The 27,991-nt window shown below is 30.9% G+C and overlaps 13 protein-coding genes across 13 annotated transcripts; 6 read left to right on the forward strand and 7 right to left on the reverse strand.

The window, feature by feature from the left end:
* Positions 1 to 148: 148 nt before the first annotated feature.
* GO595_005140 (Ras-related protein Rab-21) lies at positions 149 to 748 on the forward strand (the record flags this gene model as incomplete). The annotated part of the gene is made up of 1 exon (XM_067918350.1): positions 149 to 748. One exon carries the CDS (start codon positions 149 to 151, stop codon positions 746 to 748), a length of 600 nt encoding a protein of 199 aa, XP_067774690.1.
* Positions 749 to 1,192: 444 nt separating this feature from the next.
* Positions 1,193 to 2,383, forward strand: GO595_005141 (Bystin; the record flags this gene model as incomplete). The annotated part of the gene is made up of 1 exon (XM_067918351.1): positions 1,193 to 2,383. One exon carries the CDS (start codon positions 1,193 to 1,195, stop codon positions 2,381 to 2,383), a length of 1,191 nt encoding a protein of 396 aa, XP_067774691.1.
* A 2,152-nt stretch (positions 2,384 to 4,535) lies between these two features.
* On the reverse strand, positions 4,536 to 5,162 carry GO595_005142 (uncharacterized protein; the record flags this gene model as incomplete). The annotated part of the gene is made up of 1 exon (XM_067918352.1): positions 4,536 to 5,162. One exon carries the CDS (start codon positions 5,160 to 5,162, stop codon positions 4,536 to 4,538), a length of 627 nt encoding a protein of 208 aa, XP_067774692.1.
* Positions 5,163 to 6,035: 873 nt separating this feature from the next.
* Positions 6,036 to 6,371, forward strand: GO595_005143 (uncharacterized protein; the record flags this gene model as incomplete). The annotated part of the gene is made up of 1 exon (XM_067918353.1): positions 6,036 to 6,371. One exon carries the CDS (start codon positions 6,036 to 6,038, stop codon positions 6,369 to 6,371), a length of 336 nt encoding a protein of 111 aa, XP_067774693.1.
* Positions 6,372 to 6,796: 425 nt separating this feature from the next.
* On the reverse strand, positions 6,797 to 7,252 carry GO595_005144 (ras-like gtp-binding protein ypt1; the record flags this gene model as incomplete). The annotated part of the gene is made up of 1 exon (XM_067918354.1): positions 6,797 to 7,252. One exon carries the CDS (start codon positions 7,250 to 7,252, stop codon positions 6,797 to 6,799), a length of 456 nt encoding a protein of 151 aa, XP_067774694.1.
* A 910-nt stretch (positions 7,253 to 8,162) lies between these two features.
* On the reverse strand, positions 8,163 to 9,182 carry GO595_005145 (uncharacterized protein; the record flags this gene model as incomplete). Its single annotated transcript, XM_067918356.1, has 1 exon — positions 8,163 to 9,182. The coding sequence occupies one exon, from the start codon at positions 9,180 to 9,182 to the stop codon at positions 8,163 to 8,165; it is 1,020 nt and encodes a 339-aa protein (XP_067774695.1).
* A 411-nt stretch (positions 9,183 to 9,593) lies between these two features.
* On the reverse strand, positions 9,594 to 10,295 carry GO595_005146 (proteasome subunit alpha type-3; the record flags this gene model as incomplete). Its single annotated transcript, XM_067918357.1, has 1 exon — positions 9,594 to 10,295. One exon carries the CDS (start codon positions 10,293 to 10,295, stop codon positions 9,594 to 9,596), a length of 702 nt encoding a protein of 233 aa, XP_067774696.1.
* Positions 10,296 to 10,904: 609 nt separating this feature from the next.
* GO595_005147 (Clan CD, family C13, asparaginyl endopeptidase-like cysteine peptidase) lies at positions 10,905 to 12,083 on the forward strand (the record flags this gene model as incomplete). The annotated part of the gene is made up of 1 exon (XM_067918358.1): positions 10,905 to 12,083. One exon carries the CDS (start codon positions 10,905 to 10,907, stop codon positions 12,081 to 12,083), a length of 1,179 nt encoding a protein of 392 aa, XP_067774697.1.
* A 489-nt stretch (positions 12,084 to 12,572) lies between these two features.
* GO595_005148 (RhoGAP domain containing protein) lies at positions 12,573 to 14,687 on the reverse strand (the record flags this gene model as incomplete). The annotated part of the gene is made up of 1 exon (XM_067918359.1): positions 12,573 to 14,687. One exon carries the CDS (start codon positions 14,685 to 14,687, stop codon positions 12,573 to 12,575), a length of 2,115 nt encoding a protein of 704 aa, XP_067774698.1.
* Positions 14,688 to 15,381: 694 nt separating this feature from the next.
* Positions 15,382 to 16,389, forward strand: GO595_005149 (Clan SC, family S9, unassigned serine peptidase; the record flags this gene model as incomplete). The annotated part of the gene is made up of 1 exon (XM_067918360.1): positions 15,382 to 16,389. The coding sequence occupies one exon, from the start codon at positions 15,382 to 15,384 to the stop codon at positions 16,387 to 16,389; it is 1,008 nt and encodes a 335-aa protein (XP_067774699.1).
* Positions 16,390 to 17,650: 1,261 nt separating this feature from the next.
* Positions 17,651 to 19,906, reverse strand: GO595_005150 (glycosyl hydrolase; the record flags this gene model as incomplete). Its single annotated transcript, XM_067918361.1, has 1 exon — positions 17,651 to 19,906. One exon carries the CDS (start codon positions 19,904 to 19,906, stop codon positions 17,651 to 17,653), a length of 2,256 nt encoding a protein of 751 aa, XP_067774700.1.
* A 245-nt stretch (positions 19,907 to 20,151) lies between these two features.
* On the reverse strand, positions 20,152 to 21,378 carry GO595_005151 (uncharacterized protein; the record flags this gene model as incomplete). Its single annotated transcript, XM_067918362.1, has 1 exon — positions 20,152 to 21,378. The coding sequence occupies one exon, from the start codon at positions 21,376 to 21,378 to the stop codon at positions 20,152 to 20,154; it is 1,227 nt and encodes a 408-aa protein (XP_067774701.1).
* Positions 21,379 to 22,579: 1,201 nt separating this feature from the next.
* Positions 22,580 to 23,182, forward strand: GO595_005152 (small GTP-binding protein; the record flags this gene model as incomplete). Its single annotated transcript, XM_067918363.1, has 1 exon — positions 22,580 to 23,182. One exon carries the CDS (start codon positions 22,580 to 22,582, stop codon positions 23,180 to 23,182), a length of 603 nt encoding a protein of 200 aa, XP_067774702.1.
* Between the last annotated feature and the right edge of the window lie 4,809 nt (positions 23,183 to 27,991).

A 27,991-nucleotide genomic window follows, 5' to 3' on the forward strand; every position in this document is an offset into this window, starting at 1 on the left:
TGTAATTGTATTTCGGGTATTAAAAATATCTCTGAGGTGGCCTTTGTCTGAATAATTTTAAAAGATTCCATACAAAGTTAGTCAATTTTTATTTTTTTCTTCTCAAAATGTCAAATCTATAAAGGGATAAATTTACCCATTTAAAACAATGAACTCCTACAAAGCTGTTTTCCTTGGTGAAGGTCGTGTTGGTAAAACTTCGATAGGGTTAAAGTGGAGCCGAGGTGAATTCGACCCACAACGAAAATCTACAGTTCAAGCAGGATTATATTCAAAGAAAGTTGAAACATCAAAAGGAATGATCGAACTTCATCTTTGGGATACAGCCGGACAAGAAGAATTTCATGCAATCGCACCAATTTACTATAAAGAAGCTCAAGCTGCACTTTTGGTATATTCTGTAGTTGACCAAAGGTCATTCGAAAGAATGGTTCAATGGCATAAAGAACTCAGACAAATTCGAGGTGATGAAGTTAAAATTGTTGTTGTTGCTAATAAAATTGATATGGTAAATGATCGAGTTATTCCATCCCAAAAAGGCATTGAATATGCACGGTCAATAGGATGTAATCACTTCGAAGTTTCAGCCAAAACTGGTGAAGGTATTGATATGCTTTTCAGATATTTGACTGAAACATTGGTTAGCACAACAAAGGCTAATACAAACAGGCCTACCAAAGGAAGAAAGGGTCTTATGGTACTTGAGGCCGAAGAAACTCAAGAAGATAATGGAAAATGTAGCTGCTAAATTTATTCTCCAAAATGATAAAACTATTCTTTTTCGATAAACAGCCAAAAAAATCTCAATAAAAGTTTCGAAGCATTAACAATTTTTTGGTAACACAAAAAGAACTTCCAATAAAACATTTCAAATAAAAATTATCATTTTAATGATTTGCGTAATCTCAATTAAAATTCTTTTACGACCTCTTAAGTAAATAACTCGTCAAACTTATAACAATATTATTGAATCAAATAACTTGGGATCTGTCAATTAAAAATTAATATAAATTCGTTAAAGTTTTATAAAGAAATAAGAATGAAAGAAGCTTACGACTTTTGTTTATTGATGAAACAGATTATAATATGATGCAACATATTATTTGACAATCATCATGTGGGATTTCATGGTGTATACACGGGGCGCCTTAATGATGACCGTTAGATTTGTGGTCAAGTAAATTCTCCGGGAATGAGCTTAAAAAGAATCAAGAAAGTTAATGCACCTGCACACGAACAATCACTTGCTGATGAAGAAATGGAGTCAAGGTCAAATTTAGCTGTTCAAAAGACAGTTCGTCAAAAAAAGAAGGTAATCGAAGATCCACGTTTAGGTGCCGATATGACCAAAAAAATATTAAATGCAGCTGTTGAACAGCTTGAAGAAGAAAAGGAAGTTGGAGATACAACAATTACTTTACCATTAGCAGAAGATGATATTGATGAAGGCGAAGAAATTGTTCTTAATTTCGAAACCAATGATAAGGAAAGTGCTGATATGTTTAATTTATTCAAAGCACAAAGTGAAGATGCTTCCAAATTAATGGATGAAAGGCTAGTTAAAACGGCTCAACAAACCAACAAAAAAGTTCGCCAATTATATGTTCAGCTCGGCTCATTACTTAGGATCTATAAAAGTGGTAAATTACCGAAAGCTGTCAATACTCTTGCATCACAAAATATCCCAGATTGGTTAGATCTTCTCTATTTATCACAACCCATGCGTTGGTCCATCAATGCCATCAATGCAGTCACTGTTTTATTTGCCCAATCTGCATCTGATCGCCGGTGTGAAATTTTTTATCATGAAATTCTTCTAGAATACATAGAGGATGTATTAGAAAAATCCAAAAAATTACCACAACAATTATGGAAAGCACTTTTAGGTGCAGCACGTCGACCCAAATGTTTCATTCGTGGAATTCTTCTTCCATTATCTGAGTCTAATTGTCCCCAAAAAGAAGCACGCGTTGTTTCGTTAATTGTTCAGCGTGTTAAATTACCTCGAGATCATGCTAATGCATTTATCATTAAGATCTGTGAAGGTGATATAACACCTGTTCGCACAATATTTTTGGCTAACATGATTGCTAAAGGACAAGCGTTAGCTATCCAAGCAATTGATGCTATTTTAAATTATTTCTTAAGATTCGAGGCGTTGCCTAAAGAGCCAAAGTTACCAGTGTCGTGGCATCAGGCTTTACTCGATTTCGTGAACAAATATGGAACAGAATTACTATTCGAACAAAGAGATCATTTGGAAATATTGTTAAGAAAACATAACCACGAAAAAATTACGCCATTGATATTCGAGTACTTGAATAATAACCCGCCAAGAGAAGAGTTCGTACATGCTAATGTTCAAGATATACCGACTTACTAAATAATATTTGATATATTTTTGTTTTAATATAAATAAATTATATCCTTTCGATAATGAAATCGTTTATAATGGAAATAATGCGTTGGGTGAAATTGGTTCTTCTTTATGTTAATTATTTGTTCATTTATAAATGTACAAAAGATTTCATTTATTGAAAATTATATTGTTTATTTTATCTATCTATAAAATAAAGTTGAAGTAGATTGGCTTTGTTATGATGCTATTAATGACATTTATGAGAATTAGAATTAAGGAAACATAATAAAATATTTTCTATAACGAAGAGATTTTCTTAAATACGATTTTATGCATTTTTGCATATATATGTATGATAATATTTTTTATAAATATAAATTTTATGAATTTTTGAGTAAAATTTAAGCTAAAAGCAAAATAACAATCAATTGTAAAATAAATATATATGCCTAGGAATATATTTTTATTAAAAAAAGCTTAATTTAATGCGTGAAACATATTCCCTCATTTTAATTCATATACAAATTATATACAATAAAATACGATTCCATATTATTTATCTATATTAAAGAAATCAATAAACAAATGAATATTTGTATATATAAATACAATTCTGAACTTGAAGATGATTTCATATTTTCTTATCTAAAATGTGCGACACTTCTCATGATATTGAAAAGTTTACAAAAAGTATTAGTTCAGATTTAACAAAGTTTGCTCGATTCACATTATATGAGTGGTTCTTTCATAAATGAAAGTAACTTAAGAAAAATATTTGATGCAATGTGCGCAAGCATACGAAATAGGACAGAGTTAGAAAGCATGTTTGACAAAGATTCCAAATTAACTTTAGATACGAGAAAACAAGGAGCTGATGAAATTGCAAAATGCATAAATCAAAAGGAAAGGGAGCTACAGATTACAACTTTTTCATACTTACAAATTGGTCCTACAACTACATTAGTTAATGGTGATTGCATATGGGGAAATCGGCAATCATATTTTACGACCGTTTTACAGCACCCAGTTTCTAGTGAAAACGTACCTCAGGTGAGTATTAGTAATTTTATGATATTCTAAACTTCTCATATTTTTTCTTTTTGATTATTTGTACGTTTACTAATTTTTTTATGATGGAACAAATCGGAATTCGTCTGCAAAATCTCCAAGAAAAAATTAAATCTCTTAGTTGTGGAAAAGACGATTTCGTTCCTAAGCAGATTGAGATTATATATAGAAAAGAAGAAAATCAAAATTTTTCAAATCTTAATAATCAAATTGAAAATTTTGAAGATGTTATAAAAAACAAAACGGAATATAACAATGAATTTAGAAAATTTCAAATTGCTCAAATACGTATCCAAGAAAAACTCAGATTTCAAATATCAATTCTCGAAAAAATGCAAAAGCGAACAGAACATGAAAATAAAAAATTAGCACTTCAAACTAAAAATGACAACGATAATAAAAATAGCAAAGAAGAAACTTTAAATGTTAAAAACAATGATTTAGAAAATAATCAGGAAAAAAGCAATGATCAAAATGAAAAAGAATTTCTTCCTTATATGACAATATTCAAATCTAAGCCACTTTTCCCAAATGCCAAAAATATATCACTTTTGAAAAGCATTGAAAATAATTTACAATCCAAAAAGGTTCAATTTATTCCATATTTTACCGAAATAACAAGTAGCAACAAAACAATTAACAACATTGAAATAAAGTTTTTATATGAAAGTCAAATCAATAATAAAAATCAAGAAGAGCAAACAAATGAAAATCCATCATTTCCGCTTCCAGACATAAATGAAGAAGAAGAGTTTGTTTTTAACAACGATAGTAGTCTTCTCGACATTGAATTACTTGATATATCAGAAAACGAATTATCGCCAATAAAGCACAAAACGCAGCATACCAACAACTCAGAACCTTCTGGTAAGAAATCTCCTTCTAAATCAGATGATGTTTTTTCAAATTTCACATACAGTTCAACATTTGATGATACCCAAGACATAGAAGGATTTAACTCGCGTGACATTAGTGATATTTTAAAAGATATTGTGTATGATTAAATAAATGTTATTTTATAATTATTTACACAAATTTAACAATTTCGCTGAGTGATCAAAATGAATTCAATTTAAACATATTTGAATCCATTATGATCGTGCCTAAATTAACGATGAGATAACATCGAATATGATTCAATAGCACCATCAATAATCTGTTCAACAAAGCAAAGGATTGTGTCAACAGGTACAAAATCATCAAGTTCTGGATTGTTAAGATTCATTTGAAAATTTGCTTCTGCATGGCGTTGAAACATGTCTAAAATCCATTGGAAGTTACAACCAAGAAGCTGATGTATCTCGAGGATATCATAGATTCTCTTAACTGCATCACCATCAATGTAAATAATCTCTTCCTCTTTAACAATTTGAAAAGATGTTTCAATACACTTGCGAAACCACTCTTTAAATTTTTCTTTCCCATTTGTTATAAGGTATGCGCAAATTTGCTCTGAAAAGTATGAGCCACATTTGTATCGAAAATCACAATCATTAGGATCAAGCCCTGCCTTATGAACGCTCTGAATAAAAGTTTCAATGTCGCTATTTGATATAAAACCATCATGATCTGTGTCTAATGAAAAAATAAAAAATAAAGAACAATCTTCAATATCATGATTTTCCAGAAAATTAATTTTATCAAGTTTAAACGACGGAATTTTTTCAGTGTTTTTTTCTTCCAATATTTTTTTATAATAAGAAATCGAATTTACGACTGATATGTCGTTTCCCATTCAGATGCTTTAAAACAAAAGTGACGAATTTCAAAGATAAACCACTTTTTGCAAGGAAAACGATCATGACACTTTTATTAGTTGTGAATCATATGATTCGCACTGAAATCATCAAGAAACTATTTTAAAATGCCTCCCTTTTGAGGAGATAATAAAAGATTTTCTTTTTCTCTGGCTTGGTGAAGGTAATCCAGTCTTAAACTTTTGTAGGCAATGATTTAATTTCTTCTTTTGCATCAAGGACAAAGGAACTTTTTATGTGGTTTACGCATATAAACATTTCAATTTATATTGTGACATACGTCACTTTTCCCAAATACTACTAGAAATTTCTAAGAAAACTAACCGATAATTCAATTAGAAACGATTATTTATGGTATGAACAGTTGGTTTTGCTTGACCTCTGCATGACGAAGATAATAACACATGGTTTGCATCATGTTTTTTTTTTTGTTTTGTTTTATTTCCTTGTCCTTTCAGTTGCTCTATAAGAACATCTTTTTAAACAAATGAGACTTTAATTACTTAAATTATTTTATAAAATTATTAATTATCTAACGAATCAATAAAAAACATTAGAATTAACTTCAGTAATTGATAATAAAACAAACTTTATTTTGTTACTCTATTTCAATAATATTCTGTTTATTTAACATAATATAATTATATTTGAAAGGTTCCCAACAAAAAACACGTGTATGTTTATTTTTAATAATTATAATAAATAGTATATTCTTTGACAAAGAGGTTCCATGACTCATGAAGAAGAATTTTCAGAATTTAACCTTATTTTGGCGATTCAAATTTCAGATACTTACTTTCCAATGAATTATTGAAAAAGTTGTTTTAGAAAATTTCCACTTCATTTTTAAAATGGAACTAGTAAAAACATATGGTCCATGTGCAATTTGCGCAACAACAAGTCTACTTTTATACTTGAAGGTTCAATCAGTCGAAAACAAGCAGGATAAGATTCTTGAAGAAGTCGCTGAAATCAAAGGAAGCTTATCACAATCATCTCTTGCTGAAGCTATCCTCCAAGCCACAAACGCTACAAAGGATAAGAAAGACAAGAAGAAAGATAAGAAGAAGAAGGACAAGAAAGACAAAAAAGACAAGAAGAAAGATAAGAAGAAGAAGGACAAGAAAGATAAGAAAGGAAAAAAGGATAAGAAAGATAAGAAGAAGAAGGACAAGAAGAAGAAGTAAGTAAACTTCTTTTATACATTTTGTTTAAAAAATCTCTAATTGCGTACGAGATTGATTTTTACCTTCATCCAATTTTAAAATTCATTTTCAAATTTTCACGTTCATATGAGTATTGTATGAATGGAATGCAAAATATTTCAATCTGTTATAAATTTTTAGTTACCGATATGAAGTATTCGTATGTTGACTCACAATTATGTTTTCTGTTTTAGATTCATAATACTAATGGAATTCACCATAGGATAAGCAAAAAATAGTGAAAGCAAATTTCGAATTAACGTTCATAATATATTTTTAAACGCATGTAATTTTGTGTTGTTTACATAAATATTTTTTGGAAGTTAATAATATGAACATAAATGCGATCAATAACAAGCTTTGTGCAAATATTTATGCGTTATATAGATGTTTTCATTTTAAAAAGTTCAACATTTACTTAATCCTTTCTTCTTTCCTTTCTTTTTAGGTTGGGAAATATCAATTGTGTTAGCTGATGGCTGTTCAGGTTCACTTTCTTTACGTTTCTTAATGACCTTAGCCATTTCAAGAAAAGTTTCTTGTATATTATTACCTGTACAAGCTGAAGTTTCAAAATATCGAACACCATTAGTTTTCTGGAATTCATCTATCTTATCTTGAGAAACAACTCTTGTAAGATCAGATTTATTACCCACAAGGAAAATGTCAACAGTAGAAGATGCATTTTCCTTGATTGAATTCATCCAGTCATTAACCATATCAAATGAATTTTGATTTGTAAGGTCGAAAACCAAAAGAATTCCGTCTGCACCTCTTAAAAAAGATTTTGTAATTGTACGATATTGCTCTTGACCAGCAGTATCCCAAACCTGAAGTTTAATAGGCTTTTCGTCAATTACCATACGTTTAACTTTGAAATCAAGTCCAATAGTCGATAAAAATTGTTCCTGGAATTTATTTTCAGAGTAACGCAAAAGTATACACGTTTTACCTACTGAAGAATCCCCTACGAGCAAAATTTTTATTGTCATTTCACCATTCTGTGCTGCGTTTGCCATGGAGCAAATCTTGGATTTGATTAATAACCGCTTAGATTTCTGTCAAAAACCAAGTGGTTATTTCTTTCAATCACAAGAGGGAAAAGTGGCATTTTCTGAGGCTGTTGCAGAACTTAAACCGCTTGTAAATTACTGTTTGGGCAATAATTTCATATTTTTGAATGGAACCATGGCTGTTAAAACCGTCGGCAAAAATTTTACAGCCAAACAGTTTTCCTGACATTCAAAATTAGCAGTTAAATGAATATTTTATTCATTTAACAAAAGTGGCAATTTTTTAACATCAGCAAAAAAATACATTTTTCCGAATGAATGTTCAAAAATGTCATTCAGGACCAAATTAGTTTAGAAGTTTAATAATATTATTGATATAGTTTTTATTTAACATGGTTTTTAGAAGGACTTCTAAATGGTTTCCTTGATATTCGCATTTGTTATATTCAATTAGAGAATTTTATGATAAACTTTTTCAGAGCAAAGGTTTTTTTAATAGAAATTTAAATAGTTTATTTTCGGTGGTTTTCTTCCATTCATTAAAATAAAATATTGAAATAATTAAGACAAATTGAAAACAAAAAAATATCATATATTCAAATTCCAACAGCAACGGTTTATCAAATTGTGAGCTAACTGTTGGGTGATAGCTTGATCACAAAATAAACCATACAATCAGCTTATTACAACAAAAATTTTCCAACGTTAAAAATCGATTAATTGATTCCAGACAAACAATTTACATAAAAATATAAAAAAATTACTCTTCCAGCTTCACCTCAATTCTCTTTGTATTCTCCACTACTTCCATTTCTTTCATTATTTCGAACACTTTGGAGCAATTCTTATTTTCACATCTACAAATAATTCCAACTTCTGATGACAAGCATTTTCTAAACAAAACCTTCAGCTCCGCTGTTGCAGGAAAGCAAACTTCAGCCTTGTTTGAGAAATAATCTGCAAATAATTGTCCTTGACATATCAATTCCTCAACAATTGGAATCAATTGATCAGCAAGCCTTTCGTGGCTTACATCAATAAACTTTTCAGGAGTTGTATTTCTGATGACAATATATGTTCCAAATTCTTTTCTTCCATTTTTCGTTTCAATTTTCATTCGTTCAACATATTTTTTTAATGGCCGAATGAGGTGTGGAATCGTTCGTAATATTTCGAATGAAGGAACACAGTTTGGTTCAAGACACATTAAGAATCGAAACTTTTTAAATCGAAGTGCAACAAGTGGATGAGGTTCACCATTAATAAATATTGGAGGTGAATATGAAGAAATGTTATTTAGTGTGGACATATACACGCCAATTGTCCAATATAATTTCTCATCTTCTTTCGTTAGAACTCGAGGATAAAGATATTGAAATTTGGTCCTAAGGCAATAAGAAAGAGTTTCAGCAACGTTTGTCGGAAATGTGTAAAAAATGACATAACGTGAATACATAAGAATGATATATTTGATGGGAGTACGAGAATTGACAACTGTTTGAATAATTGGATAAAAATTGCGAGTGATGCGATTGTCGATGTGAAGTTGATAGAAAGAATGAAATAATGTACAGAAATCTAAATCACACCATTTAACAGAATGAATAATAAGAGAAAATGCGGCCTGAATACTGCTACGGGAATTGGTGTCAAGGTAACCACTGGAATCTCGTTGAATTGGTGGGAAAAATAGATTATAAATATCTCGACATAAACGAAGAGATGAAGACAGAATATTAACGTTTGAAGAGCGATGTGAGGCATTTCGTTGAACTGCCATCCAAACGTTGTTACCTAATTCTAAAATACTTGATTCATATAAATTTGTCGTAATGTAATCACAATGAAATTCTTGAGTAAAATATTTTGTAAATTTGATGAAAGTTAAATAAAGTCCTGCTAGATTCATTGAAGTATAAGAATTCTTATCTGCATGAGCGAAGTATGAAAAATAAACCAAGGGCTCACTTAGCTGAGACTGTGAAAGTTTGGAGTCGAATATTATGAAGCTATTAATATCATTTTTATTTGTGAACTCAGAATCCAGCCCCAGCATTTGACAGATACATTTTTTGTCAAATTTTGTATCAGTTCCAAAATTGAAAAAAAATAAATTTCTGTTATGAAAACGTTTAAAATTCAGATGTACGATAGAACGGTTATTTCGTCCAATTAAAAAAAATCATTTTATTTATTGTTCAGGGACAAAAATGGTATCTGGAACTCTTTCTGGTTTTCCATTAGATGCATCACAAACCCAAAACATCTCGATTTCCCATTTCTTATTTTGGGATTCATGTAATCCTTTGATAATTTCAGCAACAATTGGAACAGCTTCAGCAACAGTTACTTTCCCCCACTCAGTTCGTTGAAGTTCTGCCCTTGCAAGGCTGCTTCCTTTTCCAAAGCAACATGCATAATATCCAAAGTAATTTCCATTTGGCTCAAGTGCATAAAGATAAGGTCCTTCTAATGACCCAAATAAGAGAGTGCATCCATAAGGTCTAATTGAAGCAAAAGCATGAGCTTGATGAAATGTTGATGCAACACGTGAAACAAGTTCTGGAACAGAAATTTGGCATCCGAAGTTATTGAAGTAAGAGTCAGCTTCTTTCCTTGCTTGAAGAACTGCTGCATAGCAATCTGGTCGATATCCAACTGTTGCACATGCAATCTTAGTATCTACCCAGAAAACACGTTGGTTAGCTCTCTCTGCCAATAAGGGAGATGAAAGATTTTTTTCTACTGCGAAAAGAACACCATCATTACATCTTACACCAATTGCAAGTGTTTCCTTATCAACTGCTTTTGTTGCGTACTCTACTTGAAACAGACGACCATCTGGTGAAAATGTGAATGAATTGAAGTCATAACCACTTCCTGCTCCAGACATTTCCTTTTTTTAAATAACAGTAATTTTCCATTCAATTTTTCCGCCACTTTTTTAATTGGCCAACTAATATATAGATAACACGATAGAATCGAAAAGGTTCTGAACAAAAAATTGTTCTCTTCTCTTATAGGTAGTTCACTAAAATACATAAAAATTCAGTCTAAAAAATATTGTTGCTGCATTAAATCGTTTGTGTTATTATGAAACTATTTAAAAAGCAGTGTGTGATTATTAAAATTTTAATTTAAATTCAGATCTTGCTTTTAATTACTGACCCTGGCGCTACTAGTTTTTGCGAATAAAAAATAACAGAATCATTTGTAAAATGCGGAAAAAAGAAAAATCAAATTTCGAAAATTAGAGTTTAATTCTTTGCTCATTAAAATAAACCTTTCAATAAGCAAGGTTACCTACAATGTAATACATTTTGCAAGATCTGCTTTTTTTATTCTTAACTGTGATAAAAATTTTTAACTCAACGTTGAGTGAATTGAATTCCATTGTTTTTGACGATGGTTCTGACATTACCGATTATTTTGTATTTAATGAATGGATTTTAATTCAATTTTGAGGGCCCACAGAAAAATGAGAATGTCGGTTGGATCTTGAATGACATCATTCACACAAATGTTTTCCTTCTTACTTGCGTTAGCATCCTGCAAGCGCTATGCAGTTTTGCTTGCCGGCTCAAACGGCTGGAGCAACTACCGCCACCAAGCCGATATCTGCACCATCTATCAATTACTCATCAACCGTGGTTTCACAGATGATGAAATCACAATGATGCAATATGATGATATCGCAACATACTCAAGAAACCCATTCAAAGGTCAAATCTTCCACACATCAGCTCATGAAAACGTCTATCCAGGAACTGAGAAAATGGATTACACTAAGAGCAAAGTTACAGCTAATAACTTCTACTCTGCCTTAGCATCCGTTAAGTCAACATCCCAAGATTATGTTTTCATCTACTATGATAACCATGGTGGTCCAGGTATCCTTGGTATGCCAGCTGGTGGTAACATCCAGACAGCACAACTTAATGATGCCCTTAATCAAATGAACAACCTTCATCTTTACAAGTACTGCTTATTCGGTATCGAAGCCTGCTATGCTGGTTCCCTTGCCCAAGAATTCACAGCACCAAACATGTGCACAATCACAGCTGCTAATGAAAAGGAATCCTCCTATGCTGCTGTTTATGATTCAGCCATTGGTACATATCTTTCCAATGAATTCACAAACTATTGGATCAATGAAATGGAAACCAACCCAACAGAAACAATTGGTGATCTTTACACCAACCTTAAGTCCCTTACAAAAGGATCCCATGTTATGTTCTATGGTGATGAATCAATGAAGTCAATGACAGTTGATACATTCTTCGGCACGCCAAACAAACTTCTCCACAGATCAATCGGCAAAGTTGACATTGTTCCACAACGTGAAGCCACAAAGATGACACTCAAGATGATGAAGGAACACACAGACCCAGCCGTCCGCACACGTGGTGCCCTCTTAAAGCAAAAGCTTGGCTCATTGTCACGTAAGCTCAACTTCGTTCTTGACGCACTCGTTAAGAACATCGATCCAAAGAACTACGACAAGATCATGAAGGATGTCGACGCACCATACACTAAGGAATACTACCAAGTCCTCGACGTCTTCCTTGAAAAGTTCGGTGAAATGAACCCAGACGATTTTGGTCGCTTAATGGTTTTGAAGGCTCTCGTTGCTACACACCCAGCTGCTGAAGTCATCCAAACAATCAACGAATTCCTTTGAAACATTTGGTAAAAAAAACCATTTTTCGATTTTTATTGGTTACTTGTAATGTATGTTTGCAAATTAATTTTGGATTGTGTTACTGCATTGGACGTAATGTTAATGCAGAAGTCATTGAACAAGTTTCTTCAATATGATTGGAATTATATTTTAGGGAAATGCAGAGTTGTATCAATACCATTAGTGGATTTAATAATAATTTCGTCATTCGTTATGAATGGATTTGGGAGTATGAAATAGAATGATAAAAAGATTTTTGATTCTTCTCGAAAGTTGAGTTACACGAACTTTTTGATTCTTTTTGTGTCTAGACAAAAAATTTGAAATGAAAATCAAACGTTTTATCACACAACACATTTATGCTCATGAAGTATCTGCAAAACATAAATCAGCTGAATTCTAGTTTTATTAAATATCTTCATCAATGCAATTCATCAAAACAAAAACATTTAATTCGCAGTTCGAAAGCCTTCTTTATTTAATAACCTTTCAAACAGTTAACGGGTAATATTCCTTTGTGTCCCAATTATCCAACATGAATGTCATGAAAGCGATTGAAATGTCCGAGTACTGTTTAATCTGCCCTGGCTCAGTGAAGTCCGCGGCCGTCTGCACGATGTTTGGCGCGAAGACGATGGCCATATTCTTTGACCCCATCTTCGTAACGTTTTCAAATTTGATCAGTTTTTGTAAGAAACCGACCAAAAAACCGAACAATTTGAGATGTGCGGTTGGCAAATTCTTTACAACGAAATTGATGTAATCGTTGGTCTCAAAAGCGGTTTTCAAGCAAGGCAACGTCTCAGCAGGCACTATAGGGTTAGGGATATCTCTAAACCACATCTTAAACAATGACAACACGTCAAACAACTTCGCATTTTGGAAATCAATTGTACCTTTCGAATAATCTGAAGCCATTTGTTGAACTAGCTTAATATTTCCTGGTAACCGAAAGATTCCTTCCATAGCTCCGGGGTTCTTTTGTAAAATGGCTTCGGACATTTGATAGACAATTATCGGAATTGGGAAATTTGGATATTTCTTACGCTGAAACCATAAATGCTCATAGATAGAAGCATCAAATGCACAGTACTCGTTGTTGATTTGTTGTGGGATCCTGCTGACGTAACCAAGTCCTAAATCAGTTTTCGGTTTGCCAATAGCACATCGAGACGTAAAACGAATATAACACAATTGGGCTAAATGCGATATCTCACGACGATGTGCTGATGATCTTTGAGCTAAATGTGACTTAATCCAAATTTCTCCATTTCGAGATGATGGAAATATTGTAGCAATGATCAAAAACAAGTTCCAAGTTTTAAGCTCCCATTCAGGCTCTGGGTTTTGTCGAGTTTGTTTAATTAATTGGAAATAAACTTCGTCGTATAAACTTGGATTATTATTTAAAATTTGGACAAGTTGCTCGGCACTGTTAGCTGGTCCTTTGGTGACGCCAATGTATGTTAGTATTAACTTGAAGCATTTGACGGCGTTCTTTTGGTCGGCCGGATTACTTAATTTTATCAATGAAGAAGTCAATGGCTCCTTGGAAAACTGTGTCATCTGTTCAGCTGAGACTAATTTACGACTAAAGACACGGCGTTTACGATGTTCACGAAAGAATTGTTTGGCATAATCTTCAACTTGGAATTTTTGTATGTCATCTCTAATATCAGTGGGCAAGAAAGGTGCATTTTTATCTGGCACAAATGAATTTTTGCGTTGTTCTTGTTGTTGGTTTGCAGATTTCTTCTCGTCAAATTTACTGACAGCATCTGGAACATCTAAAAGAGCTGTTGAATTATGCCTACGGTCACGACGGCGGCCACGTCGCTTATGTGATTGGCTGCCAGTATCAGTTTCAAGTGGAGATGTTGTGTAAATGGCACTTTTTCGGCTACTCAGATTTGATGACTTCTGTGTAGAATCAGTACGAAGCAATGGAAGCGGTGATTCCTTGGGCATCTTTTGTACTGTTTCAAAGATAGCAGCGCTACGAGTAACTCGCAATGGTTGATTGGTAGATTCGACACTTGCAACACTGCTTTCATCGGTGCCATGATCTTTTTCAACATTTGCATTGGGAGCTTCTTGTGGTTGCTTTGATTGTTCTTTGGAGTTAAGTTTTGGATCTTTTGATTCTTCAATTGGAGTTGTTTTTGTTTCTGAAGGTGTTGGTTCTGTGGGCACTGGTGCTGATTCTTCTTTAGGAGGCTCAATAGGTGATGGTTCTTTTGGTTTTTCATCATTTGATGGATTGGCTTGATCGATTTTTTCAGGTTCTGGGGTAATATTAGAATCGCCTGCAGGAGGGGCTTCGATTTTTGGTTGAGTATTACTGTTTTCAGAAGGCGGAGGATCAGGATTGGATGTTCCAAGATTTAATTTATTTTGTTGCTCCAACAACAATGACTTATACGCTTGGAGCATCATATGATATTCCGGGTTTTCGGCTGGGTCAACTTCAATAGGAGTTAATGTTGTTGGATCAAGAACAATACCATTATTAGGGAATTGATAGGTTGTGACATTTGTTGCGGGGTCAAAGAAGTATTGAGTTCCATCCGAATAATAGCGATAATATACTTGTATCATTGACATCTTGTCAATAAGATTTTGGTCATCGGTTTGACGATAACGTCTTTTAATTGAATTTCAGGAAATTTTTCTATACTTTTAATAATTTTAACGTCTTCGTAAGAAAAGGTTGGCAATATATTTAAAACGCAAAAAAAAATTGGAGTTTACAATGAAGAAAACGAAAAGAAAATGCAAAAACTTTCGTAAAGATTAAAACCTTTTGTTGTTTTTTTTAATTCTTCTTTCCAAAGTTTAAGAAATCATTGGGAAATAAATTTTTCATTGTAGATAAACTCAATGAATTACACAAAATAATCGATAAAAAAGTGACAGCCTTTCGTTGCGCGGGGATTTTTGCACAAAATTATTTTTTTAATGTACTACGGTATTTTCGTTAATTAATTACTAAAGGCGTTCAGCATTTGGAAGCTTTTGAATTTTCTTACTTCCAGAAATTATGACAAAAATAATTTAGTCATATGAAAAAAGTAAACATAAAATAACCATAAAAAGCGCATACATAAAACGAAAATCAATTGTTTTGGTATTAAAAGTTTATCTTTTGTGATTGAAGTGATTCATCTTCTGGAAAGTTTTAAACGGCTTCATCAGTTTTGGTTAACCAGGTGAACTGTTGATCGTTTATTTTTCCGATAGAGTCAAAAAGGCAGAAAATTTGAATGGTCGACCGGTAGAGATTGTTTAGCTAAACGAAATGGAAAAAGAACAGATACAAAAAGAAATCAATGAAAAATCTCTTCTTGAAAATGCAAACAATGCAATAAATGCAATTGTTCGTCCACCAAGAACAGATTATCTAGAATCTGATATTACACCAATTTGTTTTCCTGGTAGTATTTCAGCAATTATTCCAATACCAGTAACATTTTTAAATCGAAGCAAAGTCAAAATAGTTGGTACAGTTTATAAATCATCCACATTTTTAAAAGAAGATCGTCATCGTTGTGTAATATATCTTCACGGTAATATTGGCACTCAACTTGAAGGACGGTTTTTAGTACGACATCTTTGTCCACGCGGTGTATCTGTTTTTTGTTTTGATTTCAGTGGTAGTGGACATTCAGGAGGGGAATATGTTACTTTAGGTTATCGCGAGCATACTGACATTTTAGATTCCATCGAATTTTTAAAGACATCTTTTTTATATACAGATTTTGTATTATGGGGAAGATCGATGGGTGCCTCTTCAGCCATAATGGCAGCACCTCTTCATCCACAAATACGTGGCATTATCGCTGATAGTGGATATTCCTCGTTAAATGATCTTTTTTCTGCGATTGCGACACAAATCCAATTGCCCAGCTTCATCAAAACCGTTGGGATCTGGTGGATTAAAAGAGAAGTACAATCGCGCGCAGGCTTTGATTGTGATCTTGTTAATCCATTAAAGTCTGGGCAGCAATCGAATGTTCCTTTAATGTTAGGTCATTGCATCGATGATAATTTCATTCCTTATGAGCAAGGATTAAATATATTTCAAAATTATCTTTGCAAAGATAAGGAAATGATGACTTTGGAAGGTGGTCATAACGGAAGAAGAGATCAAGGATGGATAATGAAGTGCATTCGATTCGTGCTAAGAGTGTTCGAGTTGCCGTTTCAATACTTCGAGGTTGAGATCACTCCTGAAACGATTCAACACGTCGCATCGTTCTTGGAGTTGTTGAAATCGTACCAAAAATCAAAACAAACAGATGCTTAAGCAACTCTTAGAGTTGGCTGCAATTATTGTTGTTTTTTAAATTGTTATTTTCAATTCTATATTTCATTTTACTTTTTGGTATTAAATGATTTGGTGGAATTTTATTTAAAAAACATGTTAAGACCATTCATAAAGAATTAAAATTTTCAGATCTGTAGGAAAAAAAACAAAATATTAAAATGTTTCAAATTTAAAAAAAAAAATTCATATATGAATAGGTAAATTCCAATCAAAGATATTCTTCATTAGCTGTTTTTATATATTTTCACATAAATAGGTATAAATATTAAAATTTCAATTGCTTTAAAATATCTTATGATGTGAACTACTTAGCATTGCTTTGTTTATTGTTGATAATGAATTGGAGCCTTTTATCCTATGGAATCATATAAGCATGATTTAAATATGTGTTAAATAATTTAATAAATGAATGTATAAAATAATTTGAAAAATTTATATATATATATATATATATATATAAATATTATTAATACTGATCAAATAGTTCTTGTTTGTGAAGTAAATTATCTATTTTGACATAATCTTTTGTTAGTCCATATACGTGTACTATTTTAATTTATAAAAATATTTTCAAATAAATCAAATTTTTATCTTCTACATGAATGAGAATTCTTTTTTGGTTGTTTTGATTATATAAAAATTAATTTATTTAAAATTTATTATTGTTTTTATTTGATATATTCCATTTGCTATTTATTGGAACATTAAAAGAACATGAATCAAAAACACATAAATCAGTTAATGAATGTATTTTAATACTATTGCAAGTGATTTCATAACATAAGGACAATCATTAACACCATCATTATTACATATATCTGTTGGTATAACACCAAACTCATAATTATGTAAGTGGTACAAATGATGCTATAGTATGTATAATTATCATCAAAAAATATTTCTAAAATGTTAACCTTGAAGATCTTGAGTAATTTTGTTTAATATGTTTCAGGATCCTTATCTGATCCTAATCCGAGAACAGAAGTATTTCATTGTGCATTGCAATTTTCGAAAACATGAATTTCTCAACTAACCAAATTTGTTAAATCTTCCCACGTCGGCAAAATGATAATACATTGGAATTAGCTTTTGTAAAAAGACAAATTGTAAAATTCAAGGCAAAGGCCATAAATTAAAAATAAATTTATATTAATGTTTTGCATTATTAAGTTTCATTTTCAATTCTCTTAAATTTGCTGATAAAATACGAAAAATCAAATTTACAAAACTCATTTTATTTCTATTGCTTTTCAAGTTCGCGATTTGCCTCTTGGATTAGTTCGTTGACTTCTTCAACTGTTGCCTTTTCGATGAGCATTTCCAAATTCCTCAGCGGCATTTCATCGATCACTTTCCGTACGAATCCTTCAGTGTTCATAAGCGCCAACATTTGCTGCTTCATTTCAGGATATTTATCCATATATTTAAGGAAGACTTCTTTTGTTATTGGATTATCTAATAAGATTCCAATTGTTGTGTTTCGATGAACTTTAAATATTTTCTTTGTTGTCGATTCAATATGAATTTTATCCCTTAAAATAATTTCATTGACTGATTTTCCAACTAAAATTTCATATTCTCCAGTCGGTACATACCAATCTTTAAGTTCTTCATCATAAAAGGCAAACGACCGTTTGTCGAGCGTCACTTTTACGGTTTTGGTTTCATTCGGTTTAAGTTCAACTTTTGCAAATCCTTTTAATTCTTTGGCTGGACGATTAATTGTATTTGTTAGATCAGAGACATAAACTTGAATTACTTCTTTGCCTGATAAAGATCCAGTGTTTTTAACATCAATTTCAATATCAACAGTTTCATTATCTTTCATAGATTTCTTACTTAGAACAAGATGCGAGTATTCAAAAGTAGTGTAACTTAGTCCGTACCCAAATGGGAATAAAACATCTAGTTTTTTCGTATCATAATACCTATATCCAACAAACATTCGTTCTTGATATATAACTTTACCATCGTGACCTGGGAAATCGAGGAAAGATGGATTGTGTTCAATTCTAAGTGGAAATGTTTCTGCTAATCTTCCAGATGGATTAACTTTACCAAAAAGAATATCAACAATTGCTTCTCCTATGGCTTCTCCTCCAAGGTATGTTTCTAATATTCCGTTAACTTTATCAACCCATGGCATTGTAACAGGGGATCCTCCATGTAAAACAATTACAACATTTTCATTAACTTCTGCTATTTTTTCTACAAGGACATTATGTGATTCTGGTAAGTTGATATTTGTTTTATCAAAACCTTCTGATTCATCTTTCTCTAAAAGTCCAATAAAAAGAACCGCTACATCGGCGTCGGTTGCCGCTTTAACGGCTTCCTCAATGAGTTTTTCATCGGCTTTTTCAGAATCGTACCCTTTGGAGAACGTTACGGAGTCAGTGAATTCCTTTGTGAGGTCCAATGCGTTGCTGATTTTATATGGTGTAATTCGTGAACTACCTGATCCTTGATATCTAGGGTTCATAGCAAAGTCACCAATGAATGCTATTTTTTGTGTTTTTTGAAGCGGGAGAATGTTATTGTTATTTTTCAAAAGAACAATACTTTCGCTTGCAATTTTCCTTGCAAGGTCATGATGCTCTTGCTTGTTATATTCCATTTGCTTCTTATTTTCAACACATTTAAATACAATATTCAATATGCGTTCGACGCAACGATCAACAATTTCTTCATCTAGTTTCCCGGATTTCACAGCGTCTACAATTAGTTGATCATTACCTGGTGCAGGTCCAGGCATTTGTAATTCAAGTCCAGCTTTAATACCTTCAACACGATCGTTTACAGCATACCAATCAGACATTACAAATCCTTTGTATCCCCATTCGCTTCTTAATATATCTTCAAGAAGGTATTTATTTTCTGATGAAAATGTTCCATTGACTTTATTATAAGAACACATAACTGAATACGGTTGGGAATCTTTGATTGCGCCTTCAAATCCTGTAAGGTAAATCTCACGAAGAGTTCTATCATCAATAATTGCATTCACAAACATTCGATTAAATTCTTGATTGTTTGCTGCAAAATGTTTAATGCAAGCGCCAACACCCATGGATTGTATTCCTTTTATAATTCCTGCCGCAAGTTTTGATATCAAATATGGATCTTCAGAAAAATATTCAAAGTTACGGCCACATAATGGTGAACGCTTGATGTTAACACCAGGGCCAAGTATTATACTGACATCTTTTGCTTGCGCTTCTTCACCAAGTGCTTTTCCCATTTCAAATAGAAGATCTGGATCAAATGAACATGCTGTTGTGCATGCCGTTGGGAAGCACGTTGCTTCTTCATTGTGTTCTATGTCAATTGAACTTTTCTTTTCATATTCTTTCCGAATTCCATGTGGTCCATCTGTTACCATAATAGATGGAATTTTAAGTCTAGGAATTGCTTTTGTATGCCATGCATCACCACCTGAACAAAGTGATGCTTTTTCTTCTAGTGTCATCTGGGAAATTAGAGAGGAAAAATCCATAAAAGTGATGTCACTTTTCCGGCCACTAACGTTATCGGGGTGCACCAAAAACATACCGCTGTTGTAAATTATTTGAATTGTGTTAATGACTTTTTGAATAAAAATAATTCGCAAATTTCAATTCTGATCATACAAAAAGTGGAAGTAATAAAATTATGTAAAACTTAAAATGTTTCTCATTTTTTTTCACATTTGTTGAACAATAAAATGACAGATAAACTTTATTCACTAATACATTGACAAAATCATAGCTTAAACAATTTTTCACAAAATTTGTAATCAGAGCACATATCGCAAAGCTTTTGGTTATCTTGAATTATTGACCATATTCCGGATGAGAACATTGCCCATGATTCCAAAACACTTTTTTCCCAATTTCTTATTAACAATGCACTCGAAAACACAAAATGATGTAAAAACAAAAACGAAGGCAATATGTCAGGGATTGGTGGAGGGGAAAGGAAAATTGTGGAATGAAACATTTCTACAAAATATTTTGCATAATTTTCGCCTCCAATTGTTCTGAGTTGTGATTCGAATTGTAAAATAATTTTCAATGTTTTACCGTAACGTGCGTTTTTGAGATGCGAAAGTGCAGAACTGACACTTAAGATGTGTTTAAGACGGGTGGAGAATGGTGGCTTGACTTTGATGAGTGGCCACTTACTTTCCATCCAATTATTAATAACATTTACAAACATATCATACATCTCTTCAAAGGGTTCAGATTGATGTAATGGTATTGTATCAAGAGCTGAACATGTGATCTCAAAAATAGCATTAGTAGGAGCATTTGGTTTGGTGATAATCTGTGATATTGATTGGTTGATACGATCAACTAAATTTCGTCGTGAATTTGTGCGCATTGCTACTTGAAGAAAGCCGAATGAAAAATGATGGAAAAGTTGATACATTGATGATTTAATTGAGTCATTTAGATCTTTTAATTGTTTAAGATGTTCATGATAAAGAATAGATTGTTCTATAGAAGAGAAATTAGATTCATAGTAGTTGATAAGCTTTGAGAGTAGATAATCATATGTTTCTTTGTCTTCTTTTATGAAATCAAATTTAGATGGAGGATTAAGAATTGTCTCAGTTATGTTCTTACGGTTTTCAAATTGGATAAGATTGGTCCAGAGCTTCTCATTATCAACATTCTTTGCGAATGATTGACGAGGAGGTCTTTGTCCAAAAAGTTCGATTCCTATCGTAGCGGTTATTTTAGTATTTTTGTCAAATGATGGGTAAAATGAATGTGTCAAAGGAGATAAAGAATCCGTGAATTGGATTTTGTTGGGATCATAATAAAACTTAAATTGACCTGATTTATCTGATTGGAAAATTTCATTCATAAGACGAATATCTTTATGACATACAAGAAATGGAATCCCTCGTGACCATTCACTACTGTTAAGTGATGGATTGATTTGAAAGCTTGTGGAATCTTTAACAAAAAGATCAATAATCATTTGGGCACTTGGATTACTTATATTGGTTGTGGATAGTTTTTCAAGAAAACTAATGAAAATGTTGGTGGAATTAGTATCAATGATATCTGAAGAGCCTTCTGCAGCTGTTTGAAATGGTTTTTGTAGTAAATTAATTGAAATGAATGATATGGACTGTTTTGGATAAACTGAAATAAAAGATTTAAGTGCACGAACATGATATTTAGATAGAAGGGTAAGGGTTTTGTGAAGACATTTATAAAGTATTTGAGTCAAATGAACAAAACGATTTTTTTTAGGGATGTTTGCAAGATTTTTGGAAAGATTGATCCAAAGCTGTTTATAAAATAAAGTAGAAGAACAGAAAAAAGATGATAAAAGTTCAGATGAGATGAGATAATTATCAGATCGAAAGAAAGCTGACAAAAATAATGAAGCTGACCTACAATACTCCTTGCCAATGAACTCCGAATAAATAGCAGGAAAAGTTGAATAAGCAAAAAATAAAAAATCAATACAATCAAATTTGAAATATTCAGCAATAAGATCAGCAAACTCTTTTGGATGCTCAAATGCATACTGTATTTTTGTTATTATTCCTTGAATATACATTGGAGAATATTTCAATAAAAACGATGTAGTTTCTGAACAAATTGTACTAAAAAGCTCTGGAACAGTAGGTGTATCAAAAAAACCAGTGGAGTCTCTGGCATACATTTCCATAAGAAAGCAACTGCGGAAATAAATTAATGTTTCTGTATAAGTTTTGTATATTTCTGATACCGTAGATTTAATTACTGAAGATAGTGGGAAAGAACCGAATTGTTTAAATTTATTGACAATATTTACAAGGTTTTTTGTTTGCTCCATTTGGTTGCTTACTAAAAACCGCCACGATACACCGGTACACCCCACAATAATAAACGGCCGAAATGATAAGTTTTCTTTGAATTAATTAATTCAAGATTTAACAACGGTTATCAATATCAAAAAGGCGATAGGAAATAGAAAAGAAAAAAACAAAAATTTCATTAAAAAGATTTAATTAATCATATTATTTCTAAGCTCATTGATTAATATTTATCGTGTTTTAGTCATAATGTCCTTTATAATAAAAATAACAATAAAAGAGTCATGAAAATAACAAAAACAAAAAATGAAAAAATTTAAACGTTATATTCAGTTTTTCTGAGAGCTAAGCGGCTAATTATTCAAACAACAGATGTCCGAAACCAAAGAGCTAAAACTTGTTCTTATTGGGAATACATTTGTTGGAAAAACATGCATTGTTAAAAAAGCTATATCTGGCGTGTTTTCTGAAGATGCAAATCCAACACTTGGTGCTTCATACGTGTCAAAAGTTATTAATGTTGGGAAAAATGAAGTTCGATTACAAATATGGGATACCGCTGGACAAGAAAGGTTCCGTGGCATGACTCCAATGTATTTTCGCGGTGCTCATGTTGCTATGATTGTATATTCAATTTGCGATAAAGAAAGTTTTGATGGAATTGATAGCTGGGTAGAAAGTCTTCATGAAAATGCCGAATCAGATATTCTTATATTTCTTGTTGGGAATAAAGATGATCTTGAAGACCAACGTGTAATATCGTCGGAAAGAGGTCAGGAAAAAGCAACTTCTATTGGCGCATACTTTTACGAAGTTTCATCCAAAACTGGAAATGGAATTGAAGATTTATTTAATGATATCCCAAGAGTTTATTTTGAGAAACATGAAGAAAAAGACATCACAAAAGATGACAATACTGTTCAGCTCGGAGGTTCGTCCAAGAAAAAAGGAAAAAAGAAGAGGTCTAAATGCTAAATTAAAATTGAAGATCTTTATTACCGGATAAATTTTTGACTAAAGATAGTTCCAAAATTTCCTTTTTTTTGCCAATTTGTTTTGTGAATTAGTTTTATCAAAATAAAAAAGAATTTTGTAATTTATGTCACTTTTATAATTTAATTAAGTCTGATCAAAAAGTCAAAAAGGAAAAAATTGTCTCACAAGATGATGTTTTAAAGTTTAAAGAAAAGTACAACCTTCCGCTGTTCGAAATCTCAGCAAGACATAGTATAAATGTTAATGAAATGTTTTTTGAAGTAGTAAAAGTTATAAAAGAGCACAAAGAAAGAGAAGCTTCTCCTAAGGAAAATAAAGCCAACGAAGCACAAGCGCATAATACGGAAGAGAATAAACCTAAAAAGGAAAACAATAAGGAAGCATGCGGTATATATTAATGTAATATTTCTTGATAAAAATGTAATAACTTTGAGACTACCATTTTAATACAATAATTCTTATTCCAAATCATTTTTTATTACATTATATAAACTTACAATAATTTTATATTGCTTTGCTATCAGTTTTATTGCAGTGTAATGCCCTATTATATAAACGATAGGAAACAATTGTCTATTTTCCTCTTGTTAGAAATGTAATTGTGAATATACAAATTTAAATAACTATCATATTCATCTTGAGATAGAAATTGAACGCACACACATAAATAAAAATAGTGTTTCAACTTTGACTTTATATGCTACGCTTTGTATCAGATATTTTTAGCATTAAAAAACATTTGAAAAAACACATCACATTCATTTTTGTTTTATATTTCACTTAGGGCTTTAAGAAGTTTGTTTTTTAGAATCAATTCTCAGTGTAACCATTTGTTGTTTACGGAACAAACCTATTGAAAAATGTAATTTCAGAAAACATAAAAATCATTTCATAACCATAATTGCAGGAAATGTATTTCGGTTTATTAAACAACATGCAAAAAACAATTCGGGAGTTAAAAGAGGAAAATTTTGATGCATCATTGGAAGCTATCAAAACATTATATGATATAAATCTTCCGAATTCTTTCAAAATAATTTTGGCTCAAACTATTTATTCATCCATAATATCATCTATGAATGACTTTGAATTATATTTTAAATTCATGAAAGAAATTCAAACAACATGTGATCAATTGATTGATCTTTTTGTACAACATCTTCTTCATTTATATTCTCAAGAATCCAAATATTTACTTGAAAAATTGATTAACCTTAATTTTGTTGATATAGCTCATGCAAGATGCAAAAAATCTTTTTATTTTGCACACTATAAAACAAAAGCTGAAATTAATAAACTAATTGGTGATAAAATATCATATTTCAAAACATTTAAAGATAACATTGAAGAACTTTCAAAGAATGATTGGGAACTTCATAAGAAATTAATTAAAGAAGGAATTAATCAGAATGAATTATCAAAAATAATTCGAAATGATGAAATCGACAAACTTCAAGAAATATCATCACAAAGTGATTTTGATTTTAATCAAACAATTGAACCATCACTTTATGAAATATGTTCTTTTGTTAATAAAAAAAATGTTACATTAATTGATTATGCAGCATATTTCGGATCTGTTAAATGTTTAAAATATTTACTTATGAATAATGCAAATGTATTAAATACGGGTAAATATGCAGTTGCAGGTGGAAATGAAGAAATTATTCATTTATGTGAACAAAATCATTCATCATTTGAAGGTGCATATAAAACAGCAATTAAATTTCATCGAAATGATATCTTTAAATATATCCATGAAAAAAATATTATCAGAATTAAAAATTTAGAAAAATTAGGAAAGAAATGTATTTTTTATAATAATTATGAAATATTTCAATTTCTGGAAGAAAATGGTTTAATAGTTGGTGAAGATTTGATTATTGAAGCAACATTATATGGTAATATATATCTTTTAAAATATTTTAATGAAAAAAGTGAATTACCAAATGGAATTTTAACTTGTGCTGCTTCATCAAGAAATATTGAAGTTGTTAAATATGTTATTGATAAAGGTGGAATTTGTTTAAAGGTTGCTGATATTTTTTTGTAATAATTTTTGTTTATTTTAAGTTATTAATATTTCAATTTTTTATTTGGAATTTATTATAACTATTTAATACACCGTTTTTAGTAGCTTGTAAAGAAGGTTGTGTAGAAATTGCAGATTTCCTTCTTAAAAAAAGATATGATGAGGTAAATGAGGTTAATATTTTATAAATGATTTCAAAATTAATTTTTAATGTTTAATGTTTAAAGTGATTATTTAAAATTTGATCTTTTTGTTTTCCAATGGACTTTACTTAGCTTCGGAATATGGACAAATTAAAATTATTAAATTCCTTCTTGACAAAGGTAAAATTGATATTAATGCTCCAGATTTTTATATGTTTCGTTTCGTGATAATTTTTGGTTTTTGATGTTTATATTTTACTTTTGGTATATTTTTTTCTTATTTTGGACACCACTTATGGTTGCATCATATTTTGGCCAAGTTAATGCTGTTAAAAAATTACTCAAAGAAAAAGGAATTTATATTAATAAATGTGAATTTTATTAAAATAATTTTCTGGAATTTTATTCGACAATTTAGAATTTCTAAATAATATTTAGAGGCTATTTAAATCGGACAGCATTAATGCTTGCATCGCAAAATGGACATGCTGAAATTGTTAGATTACTTCTTGAACAAAAAAATATTATTGTTAATAACTTGGATTTTTATTTGATTTTATTGGACATATTTTATTATAATAATTGGGGTTTAATTAAAGGTTAATTCACGGCATTTATGTATGCTTGTGAAGGTGGTTCTGCAGATGTTGCTAAATTGCTCCTTGAAAAAGGAAATGTTAACATTAATCATCGTAATTTTTCTTGTGTTTATTTCGTGTTTAACCTAAAAAATTTGATGTTTCACAATAATATTTGAAAATTATTCAAAACATTTTATACAGCACTTATGTTAGCATCATTTTATGGTCATACAGAAATAGTTAAATTGATCCTTGAGCAAAAAGGCGTTGATATTAATGCTAAAGATATTTATTTATTGCATTTCGCATTTATCATAATAATTTAGGATTTCATAATAATATTTGGAAATTATTTTAAATATTCCAAACATCACTTATAAAAGCATCTATTTATGGATATACAGATATAGTTGAATTACTTCTTGAGCAAGACGATATTGATTTTGATGTTGAAGATATTGATTTGCTATATATAAAATTTAGTTTGTTAATTTGATATTTCAAAATAATATTTGGAAATTATTCAAATAATATAAAACTGCGCTTGATTATGCAACTGAAAAAGGTTACACTGATATAGTTTCATTGCTTTATGCAAAATATTGAAATGAAGTCTTAAGAATTCTTAGAATAATAATATCAGTATTTGAGTATAAAAATATTTATTTTAATGATATTTGCAAATTATTTAAATTATTTTGTAAAGTACTTATCACATAATATATATAAAATTTTGCATACAGCGCGTTTTTTTATCCATGCTCTGTATATGAAAATTGAAAAATGATAAATAAATATTTCAAAATTCATGTTTTAATTTTTTCTAACCGTAAAAGTGGCGTGTTCATGACTCTGAAATGGTTTAGGCAACCGCCGCATTCAATTTTATTCCTAAAAACCGATTTTTGCACAAAAATTTTCACGGTTTTAAATTAACGGTTATGAGTCAAATTGAATATGCGGTAACGGCTATTTTTCGCAAAAAGAAAATGACAGAAAAACCAAAAAGGAATTACATTAGGAGAAAGAAATGCTTGAGTAATTCAGTGGCTTGCATCAAAAGCACATTTGATAGAATCAAAGCAATTTTAGGAAATAGCTTCCCAAACATAGATATTGAAAAAATCTCGATTGATTATGGCCGAGGAATTGAGGCAGCTTGTTGGTTTCCTCATTGTAAAATGTCAGATGTAGATTACCAAAAGCTTGTTAACATGAAAACGGCGAAACTATGTCAAACGCTATTTAAACAGTTTCTCCCATTTCAACAAATCACTCCAAATTTAAAACCTAAGAGGCAAAGGCACGAACTTCCAGAATGTCCTAGGACTCCTGTTCCAATTACATCATCATCTTTACCACAAATGCCATTTGAAGCCCCAATTTTTCCACAAATACAAGAAAAGATGGAACCAAACAGTATCTCCACTGAAATTGTACACCATAGTAAGTCGGAAGATAGTGATTCAATTTACACTGAAAACGTTGGAAATCTCTTCACTTTTTTGAGCGATGATCTCTTCGGCTGAAAATGTTTTGTTAATTAAATATACATTTTCCATGTATTTTGCCTTTTTTTTATTAAAAATACAGCATAAAAAATGATGTTTTTAATGTTAATTCTTCGTAACTGAAAACTTGAAATAAATTGTAAATAACACATTTTTCCTTGGAGAAATCACAAACACTAAATAATTTTGAATATTGTCAAAGACAACTAACCAACCAAATCAAAGAATAAAAATACAAATTTTTGATTCGAATTTTTATGGAAATGTTAATAAATATCATCAAGGAAAAATCGAAATTTTGATCAAAACAGTGAACAGAAAATATATAACTCTTTCCACATAAATATTAATAACCAAAATATCAATAACTTTATTCCAAATTAAATTTTATTTCCTATTAATAGTTCTTCTTAGTTTATTATGTAAAACACGCACAAAATTTCTCAAATAAGATTACAATCAATAAACTCTTAGATAATATGAATAAAAAAAAAATGCTTTTATATATGTATATTACGTCT

This window comes from Histomonas meleagridis, assembly GCF_020186115.1.
Source record: "Histomonas meleagridis strain 2922-C6/04-10x chromosome Unknown contig_32, whole genome shotgun sequence".
Taxonomy (NCBI): domain Eukaryota; phylum Parabasalia; order Tritrichomonadida; family Dientamoebidae; genus Histomonas; species Histomonas meleagridis.